The sequence below is a fragment of the Phlebotomus argentipes genome, unplaced genomic scaffold, assembly GCF_947086385.1.
Source record: "Phlebotomus argentipes unplaced genomic scaffold, Phlebotomus argentipes genome assembly scaffold_18, whole genome shotgun sequence".
Classification (NCBI taxonomy): domain Eukaryota; kingdom Metazoa; phylum Arthropoda; class Insecta; order Diptera; family Psychodidae; genus Phlebotomus; species Phlebotomus argentipes.
The window spans coordinates 15,594,481-15,604,624 of record NW_026776177.1 but is presented as its reverse complement, the minus strand read 5'-3'; the positions used below and the strand labels follow the sequence as shown (position 1 = coordinate 15,604,624).

Here is a 10,144-nt window from a genome sequence, read left to right as displayed (position 1 = left end):
TTATTTCACCTGACATCGAGCGGATTAAGAACGACACTCACTTTATTAGATTAGTTTTTATTTCAAAATAAATTTCACGTTATTAAATTACAGTTGCATAATACAGACAGTAGTTGCTTGCATTTTCTTTCATCTCGTTTGAGTTCTGCATTTAATAATACATTTTGGTAAGAAATATAAATTGTGTTCATAAATATTATACACAGAACTCCAACCGTGAACAATTAATTTCGAGTATTTATTGCTTTTGTTATTTTCACTACAATTCGTTGTTTTCATTCAATGTTAAAATAAAACGATTAATTGCATCTTTTCTAGAGTTCCTCGGACGGTTGTGTTAAGCGCAATAAAGAGATAATTGTATTTTTCTTTTATTAAAAAGTAACACTTTTTGAGAGGAGTGAAAGATGGTGTAAAAAGTGTGGGATCGTTCAAATTGACTAATCATTACGAGCTTTGTTTTCTACTGAGCAGAGACGAAAAAGACTTCACTGTCAGATGAAAGATGGAAACTTTTCGCGTTTCTCACGTGCATTGCCCACCTCTTGAAAAACTTTTAACAAAATTAATAAAAAAAAATACATATACAAATTTGTAATATTACAATAAATTATAATATTTAAAATTATTGACTATACACACGTTCCGTCGTGAGAATAGAATCTCAGTAGTGATGATTTTTTAGAAGAATATTCGTAGTTCTCAATATTCGTTGGCAAAGTACGTCGCTAAATGCTATCAAAGTTCGCTGCATGAAGCATTTTGTGCGCTGCACTTAGCAGAGGACGTTTCTCATCGGGGCCGAGAAACTCCTCACAGTTTCGTTGAATTGCAACAGTACCGAGCAGAATTCTAGTCTCAATCCTGGGTTTCTACACCGTCAACTCGAGACGAGCCACTTTTTATCCCCTTTCGTGCCATCAAAGGATTCTCCTCTCAATTTTACAATTTTTTTTCTTTCTCTCTTCATAAAATATATAATAAAAATATTTCTTGTTAAATAATACACACAGAATAAAATCACCACAGACAATCATTTACAAAATGTATAACAATATTTCTCTCTTTGTCTCATAACATTCTCTTCACTCTCTTCGAGCATCGCTGCTGGAAGACGGCTTTTGCATCAATTAATTTATTATACAGTTCACTGATGACTAAATTATTACGTTATAGTACGTTTTTAGCGAATTATTAGCGAGTTTTAACCCTTATCTCTCATACGGTGATATTTCCGTCGGTTAATTCGTAACTTAGTTGCGATTTTTCACTCCTTCACTCAGATTTTTTGCATTTTATCATGTTTCTTTTTCTCTCTATTATATAGAATATACTTAAATTATAGTGTTCAAATCCTCCAGAAACCGTCGAAGATTTAGATAGATGAAAAGTGAAGTTCAAACTACCTTTGAAGATGAGGTAGTTCACAGTGCTTAGCGTTGCAGATTTATGTTTCCTTTGGAAAGTAGGCAGTTTCTCAAGAGTTCGAAGAAGCCTTCACCACTTGGATCTAACGAAACTACGTGGTATTTTCGGTTAACGGAGGAGTTGCTGAGGAACACGAGTCACTCCGCGTGAGGCAAAATATTTCACTCTCAGACGGTTTCTATTCCTTTGGCAGTTTTATAGTAATTTTTATCGTCTTCATGACTCGCTTTTTGACCACAGAGATTCCCGTGTTCCTGTCTTTATCTTACTATCTAAAGTTCTTTTCTCGTTGAACACTTGCTGTTCACTTTTTCATCTTGCATTAAATTGCTAAATTCCATATCATTCATCTATACAGCACACTCTATACATTTGGAATGTCCGGAGCGAGAGATCCTCGTGATCTTCTCGCACCCTTTCTACGACAGATAGTCGGGGGCAGGTTCTGGTACCGTTTCCGGATTGGCAAAGAGTGGATTGGGGAACTCTGGTGGATGAGGTAACGGACCCGTTGTCTTGGGTTGACGTCGGTAGGCCATGAGCCAGCATGAGACAGCCACAGCCACGGCCACCAGCGCCAGCAGGGCAGTGATCACAAGAGCAATTATCAGGCCCACCATCGACACGCAGATGTCCTCCACTCTCTGAGCGGCCGGAGAGACTGCAAAACAATCGCGAGTTAGCAAATACTTTCCAACACGCAATGGAAATCCATTAAAACTCACTGTTACTGGAGTCGCCGAGTCGCTCTTCCTTCCTCTCGAATGTGAGAATTGCATTCGATTGAATTACAATCTCTTCGCGCAATTGACCCTCCAGGCCGAAGTTTCCGGCCAGAGCGGTGTTCGTCCTGTTCACGCTTGTGTCTTCAATCTGACGACGTCTCCTACGCTTGCCGAAGGCATCGTAGCCACGGCAATTCACCGGCTGACACCGTCCAAAGCAGACACGAATATTGCACTGGAAGCGAATGTTGTCACTCGAGGGGAACTTGAAGGCATTGAAGCTGGCGAGGAGACTATTGGTCTCCGAGTTGTATTCCCACTCGCCAAAGATGCTCGGATCAGTGGCACATCCATCATCATCTGTCACAATATACTCGTTCTCCACGTTCTCTTCCATGGTCTTGGCCACACAGCCACGCGCGAAGCCACCGTAAATTGCTGAAAAATTGTGACAAATGTTAGTCATTGCATAATAGAAAAATAAATATGATTGATAAAGGCATAAAGCACATTATTTCATTTACAGCAATGTTTAATATCATTCAACTCAGAGTAAATAAAGCATGCTCAAATAGTGTTCAAAATAGAACAATAACGCTGCTCTGCATAATGCGTCATTTAGCAATTTAAACTTCACATATCTAACTTTTAACCAATCCTCAAGTCAATATTTGATCAGAAACACTTACGTGTGTGAAAATTTTCACAAAGCGCGAGAGAAAATTATTGACTGCTAATAGTTTGTTCATATTAACAGAGCCACATTGCATAATAATTGGGGGATGAAATCAAATAAAACAAATTAAACTTACTCGCTGGTTGCACGTCGACTTGCAGCATGAGATTATCACCAATTTCCGCGGAAGTGATTTCCTGGCCATTGTTGCTGACAATCTTCATTGAGCAAATGGGCGGCGGTCCCGTGTTAGCGATCGTTCCGGCAGTCGTCAGCATTGAAACATTGAAGCCAATGGTGACGTTCTGTTCTCCAGTCTGATACACACATTTTATGTGATATGCCTGCGCTTTGTACGTGACCAATTTTGGATGTTTCTGTATCACAAGGACGAAGCTGGCGATTCCGTTGACATGGATGAGACCACAGCTGCCAAAGTGAACCTTGAACAGTTCAGTCCTTTCGGCAGAGTCTGAATCCAGATTCACCACTCTTCGGCACTCTTCATCCTTGCTGTGACCCTTCACATAGAGAACGCCATTGAATCCAGGCTCTGCAATGTGGATCTTCACTTGAACACCATCAGCGAGACAGCTCACGATCATTTCAGGTTGAGGGAAGTCAGTTCGGAAGTTCGTATGATTGCACTGAATCTCAGGTTCTCCAGTGTATCCTGCGATACACTGGCAAATGGCTTGATGATTAGTAGCATTGCATAGAGCATTAATACCACATCTCTTGTCCACGCACGGATCCTCACAAGTTTTCGTCTCGAGATTGCAGTAGCGATGATCAGGACACTCGTCGTTGCTCTCGCACTCCGGACGATCGGTCCTGATGCACTCACCGCGTTCGGTTAGTCGGTATCCATGTTCAATTGGACAGATGCATCTGCCTCTCTCATCAATAACCATTCCTCGTTCCAGGGCACAAACACAATGTCCAGTCTCATCAATTTTGAAGCCTGCTTCGGGACGGCATTGCATGCATTCGTTGTAGATATTGAGGGCAGATCCAGGAGGACATACACACTTTCCATCTATGTCTCTGACAAAGCCCTTCTCGATGTTGCACAGGGATCTCTTGTCGCACTGAACAGCAGCATTGCCTTGATAGTCTGGCAGGCAAACGCACACCATTGTCCTCACGGGGATGGTATCGAACACCTTGCATTCGGCATTGACGCCACAAGGTCTGGTGGCATTGCAAGGATTTATACACTCGCTACCAATACATGCTGTTTGAGTAGGACAATCACCGTCGTTTCTGCAAATCTCCTCAATTATGCGACAGCCTTTCTCGTAGTCAGACACATAGCCAGGAGGACAAGCACATTCAGGACGATGGTTGTAGACCTGGCAGATTTCATTGATGGCACAAGCAGCAGTCTTCTCACAAGGATTCTCGCACTTTGTGTTGATGCAGGCCTTATCCAGTGGACAATCTGAGTCACTGCGACATCCCAGAATGAGACAAGCCTGCCGAGGATCTCCACTGTATCCTGGTGGACACTCACACACGGCACGATGATTGATGCCATAACACTGAGCTCTCTCCCCACAAGATCTTCCATCTGCTGCACAAACTGGTACACATTGTCTGTTAATACAGCTGTGTTGTCCAGAACATTCATCATTTGATCTACATCCAATTCGGATACATTCAATTTCAGGATTTCCTTCGTATCCCTGTTCACATGAACACACAGGCTTGTGATCTTTGATACGACATTCTGCATTGGGGCCACAGTTGCAAGGATTCCTGCAAATTCCATTCACGCACGCCTTATCGCTGGCACAATCTGAATCCGCAATGCATCCTCCCACCTTCAGTACAGGTTCAGTTGGCTTGCACGTGCCACTTCCGCTGCTCACATATCCTTCGGGACAAATGCATATCATTGTCCTAACCGGAGATGACGGAACAACTTCACAGGTTGATGGTCTGTGGCATGGTTCGAGCACAAGACAAGGATCTTGGCAGTGATGATCAATACAGGCAAGTCTAGGGGAACAATCCGTGTCCACGACACACTCAGGCACAGGCTCTGGGCGACAATCGACGTAAGGATTGCCCACAAATCCAGGTGGACAGCGACATACTGCCATGTGATTCTGCGGGCGACATTCAGCTCTTGGGGAGCAGATATTTCCATAGACACATGGATTCACACACTGGGCATTTTCACAGTTCTTATCAGTGGGACAATCGCTGTTGCTGCGACAGCCGACAACGTGGCAGCGCTCCCAAGGATTGCCTCTGAATCCACTCAAGCAGCGGCATTGAGCCTTATTTTCATAGACATAGCATTCAGCGTTGGTGCCGCAAGGATCTCTTACCAAGCAGGGACTGACGCAGTTCTGATTAATGCAAGCCTTGTTGGAATCACACTCAGAATCTGTACGGCAACCAACCGTTCGGCAAGCAACGTTGGGATTTCCATGATATCCATCTTCGCATGAGCAAATTGCTCTGTGGTTTTGAACCAAGCATGTAGCATGAGTTCCACAATTGCAAGGATTGCGGCATTGGCGGTTGATACAGGCCTCATTGTCTGGACATTCACTATCACTAGAGCAGCCAGGTGGAGTTTGGATGATAAGTTGTCGACATTCTCCGTTTGTATCAGGCACCCAGAGTTCCGGACACTCGCAGATCATCGTACGCACGGGAACACTATTGAGGACACTACATTTAGCAGAGGAGGCGCAAGGTTTCAAGACACCACAAGGATCTTGACATCTGTTTTCTATGCACGCCAACTTGCTGGGACAATCTGTATCCTTCACGCATTCCGGCTGACTTGGTGGGATTACTCTGCGTTCACAATAAGAGAACGGATTGCCGAGAGGCAGTTCCTCAGGACAGTAGCACGTTGCTCTGTGATTTCTTGGGTAGCAAAGGGCATTCTGGGCGCATGGAGGATGAGCATCGGTGGCGCATGGATTTACACAGTGGCTATCAACGCATGCTCGATTGTCTGGACACTCGAAGTCTGAGTGGCACTCAACGCGCACACACTTCTCGAAGGGATTACCTTCCAGACCTGGATTGCATCGGCAAGCTGCTCGATGGCTGTGTCCATAGCATTCGGCATTGATAGCGCAGGGATCGTTCACGACGCATGGATTCACACATTGTCCGGTAAGACAAGTCTTATCATCGCTGCAGTCAAAGTCGGAAGTACATTCATACTTTACGCATCCTGCTTGAGGATTTCCTGAGAATCCAGGGCGGCAATAGCAGATAGGATAGTGATCCACGACTTTGCATTCTGCATTGGAGCCACAATTGCAAGGATTAGCACAAATTCGATTGATACAAGACTCAGAGAGGGCACATTCGGAATTGGATTTGCACCCAACTGTAGCTTCAGACGGTGGTTGGCAGAAAACTCGAGGGTCTCCCGTGTATCCCTGAGGACACTTGCAAACAGGCTCTCGGTTTTCAATGAAGCACACCGCTCCTCGACCGCATGGATCCCCAGTTGTGCAGGGATTAACGCACCGCTCATTGAAGCACTTCCTGTCGAATGGACAATCGTCATTCTTGTAGCATTCTGCTGGTTCCGGTCGCGATGGTGTCTTGGGTATGGGTGAGCACTCTATTAGAGGATTGCCCTCATATCCAGGAGCGCATGAGCATCTTGCACGATGATTCGAAGATGTGCATTGAGCATTGATGCCACACTGCTCAATATGACATGCCACAATACAAGCTCCGCGTTGGCAAATCTCCGGATCAGCACAGTCAGCATTTGATGTGCATCCCACTGGTTGTTCCAATTTTATTGGAATACACTTGCCAATGGAATTGGTGATAGTGTCTCCTGGGCACTTGCACAGCATTGTTCTATAGGGAAGAGTGTCCACCACTGAGCAAATCTGATCTTGAGATGTGCATACGTTGGATTTCGTGCAAGGATTTTCGCATCTTCCCTCAAAGCAGGCAAGCTTGGATGGACAATCTCCATCTGTACGACACTCAGGCTCAACAGGTTGTCGTGGACGGTAGCATTCCACAAATGGATTGCCAGTTGTTCCGGGGAAGCACTCGCAAAGTGGTTGATGATTGCGTCCTGTGCAAGTGGCATCTTTAGCACAAGTTTCTGCTTCACAAACTGGTCGACAGACGCGATTGAGACGATCGCACGCTTCATGATCAGCACAATCCTCATTGTACTGACACAATCCTGTGATACATGATACCATTGGATTGCCCTGAGTTCCAGGGGGACACGCACAATTGGCTCTATGATTCTGAGCAAAGCACTCAGCCCCTCGTCCACACTGGATGGGCCCGTATGAGCAAGGATTGAGGCACTTTCCACTATAGCAAGCCTTATCATAGGGACAGTCGTCGTTGATTTGACACTCTGGCCTGTGACACTGAACGTGAGGATCGCCACCCCAATCTGCTGGGCAGTAGCACAGAGGACGATGGAGAGCCACACGACACTCTGCATTTCCACCACAAGGATTTGATTCAGCGCAGGGATTGAGGCACTTCTGGTTCACACAGGCCTTGTCATCTGTACAATCGGAGTTTGATCGACATTCTGGTGTTGGCGCCGAAGGCTCTCGGTAGCAGTTGACGAATGGATCACCCACCATTCCTGGTGAGCAGACACACACTGCGCGATGATTCTGGGCTCGACATTCGGCTGTTCTGGCACATGGATTGCCATCTCTGCATGGATTCACGCAAACTCGATTTCTGCAGGCTTCCGTCTGGGCACAGTCACTGTCCGCAGAGCATCCTTCATCCTTCAATGGAGCTGTAGAGAAGAGAATACAAACATATAAATATGCATTTTTCAATGTGAAATACATCCTGAAAATAAAGTGATGAGGAAAGGATGAGGGGGTGTAATTTTTCAGAAATTTTGATATGTACAAAAATATATGTACAAAATTTTGCCAATAAATTTGTGTGAAATTATTTACTTATGTACAAAATAATGTTTTTTTTTAACTAAAAGAAACCTGTAATGATTCTTTGAAAAATTAATTAGTATGCAGTAAATAGTTAATAAATAAAAGTAATCGAGTAATTTACCTAATTTGCATTCAATTTCTGCATCGCCAATATATCCTGGTTCGCATTGGCAAACCATAGTTCTGAGTGGAAGAGTGTCCACCACATTGCAAATAGCATGGGCAGCACATGGCTTAGTTTCATAGCATGGATTCTTGCAAACTCCACTGAAGCAGGCCAACTTGCTCGAGCAATCGGCGTCCATCGTACACTCGGGAGCTCTTTCAACAGGAACTGCAAAAGAAACCATGAAAGATTAAGCTTTGTCGATAGTACAGAATTGATTGGTACTTACTGAAAGAACAAGCCACATTTCCATCTCCTGTGTATCCTGGTGGGCATCTGCAGGAGGCTCTATGATTGTCCACCCGACAGAGAGCCCCAGGCGCGCAGTTGCAAGGGTCCTGGCAATGTTCATTGATGCAGGCCAAATTAAATGGACAATCAGCATCCACAGTGCATTCTGGCCGATTGCAGCTAATGAGAGGGTTTCCTCGGTAGTTATCTGGACAGAAGCACCTGGCTTTATGGTTGTAGTCTGATCGGCAAATTGCATTTGTTCCGCATTGAGTGTATGAGCAGGGCTCAACGCATTCTCTATTGACACAGGCTTGCGTAACAGGACAGTCAGAATCAGAGCGACATCCAATCTCAAAGCAAGCCAGATGAGCATTTCCAGTGAATCCACTTCGACAGACACAGACAGGCCTGTGTACTCTCACATGGCACTCAGCGTTCTGGCCGCAAAGTCCTCCATTCGATTCCAAGCATGGGTTTACACATTTCTGGTTGATGCAAGCCTTATCATTTGAACACTCACTGTCGCTTTCGCATTCCGGTCGCACGGCAGGCTCAATGTGACGATAGCATTCCACAAACGGAGATCCCGCGAATCCAGGCGGACAGGAGCACACCGCTTTGTGATTAATAGCTGCACACAGAGCATTGAGTCCACAGGCGTCGATGCATGGATCGCGACATCTCTGATTGAAACACGCTCGGTCTCGAGAGCAATCTGAATTGATGACACACTCTGGGTATGTGCAAACAGCAGCTCCATTGTGCACCCGACAAACTCCATTAGCGGCACAAGGTGATGGGTTGCACGGATCCACAGGTTCGGCCAAAGGCACCTTGCACTCCACAAATGGATCACCAATCATATTAGCAGGACATGAGCAAATCGGGCTGTGATTTATCACATGACACTGGGCGCTGTAACCACAAACTCCTGGACAAGGGTCGACGCACTTGGTGTTGATGCAAGCGAGGTTTCTAGAGCAATCAGAGTTGATGGTGCATTCTGGCCGACAACCAGTTCCAAATGGATTGCCGAAGTACCCACTGAGGCACTCGCAATGGGCATTTTCTCCCACCCGGCGACACAGTGTATTAAGGCCACACGGAGATGGGTAGCACGGATCTCTTGTTTCGACTTGATCAACTCTTTCTGGTGTTCGAATGCAGTGGCGGAATGCATCGCCAGTAGTTCCAGGTGGACATGTGCAGATAGGAATATGATTTGTTACAGAGCACTGAGCCTCAACGCCACATGTTCCAGGGCAAGGATCAACGCACTTGTTTCGGATACAAGCCCGATTCATTGCACATTCGGAATTACCAACGCATTCAGGTCGACATCCTTCGTACGGATTGCCATGATACTCTGGGATGCATTCACAAATCTCATTAACGCCCTCAACACGACATCTGGCGTTAATTCCACAGGGTGAAGGTTGACAAGGTGTTGGAATTTTCGGAGGTGGAGTTGGTTCAGCTATTCAAAGATAATAAGAAAAACCATAAATATATGTACTCAGTCAGAAAAATAGTTTAGATTAAAAACAAATTAGCCTAATTGCCAATATTCAGCTTAAGCGAGAAACACAAGTCTCACCTTGAATAAGAGAACATTGATAGAATGGATTTCCCGTATATCCTTGGGGACAATAGCAATTTGCAGAATGCAGAGCAGCGCGACACTCTGCCCCAAAACCGCAAATGTCTACACATGGATCTTGACATCTCTGATTTACGCAAGCCAATTGAGACGAGCAATCTGAATTAGTTACACACTCAGGACGGCAAATTGGTGGTGCACCAAAGTAACCATCGAGGCAGGCACATGAAGCACTACCATCAACAACATTACATTTGGAGTTGAATCCGCAAGGTGAGGGCACACATGGATCAATATACTCAATTTTGGGAGGTGGATCCACTAAAACAATCAAAAACAAGACATGTAAATAGTACTTCCTATCAAAGCAAAAAGTCT

General features: G+C 45.0%; 1 protein-coding gene across 1 annotated transcript in view; it reads right to left on the bottom strand.

Moving 5' to 3' along the window:
* Nucleotides 1-41: 41 nt before the first annotated feature.
* The window catches only part of LOC132260604 (uncharacterized), a 112,331-nt gene continuing 102,228 nt past the window's right edge, over nucleotides 42-10,144 (bottom strand). The window contains exons 43-47 of the mRNA XM_059758832.1: nucleotides 8,162-9,643; nucleotides 7,888-8,100; nucleotides 2,966-7,606; nucleotides 2,154-2,591; nucleotides 42-2,089 (exon numbers count right to left, since the gene is read on the bottom strand). Coding sequence (XP_059614815.1) covers nucleotides 1,848-2,089; nucleotides 2,154-2,591; nucleotides 2,966-7,606; nucleotides 7,888-8,100; nucleotides 8,162-9,643 — 7,016 coding nt within the window. The 3' untranslated portion in view covers nucleotides 42-1,847. The remainder of the gene's footprint in view (nucleotides 2,090-2,153; nucleotides 2,592-2,965; nucleotides 7,607-7,887; nucleotides 8,101-8,161; nucleotides 9,644-10,144) is intronic.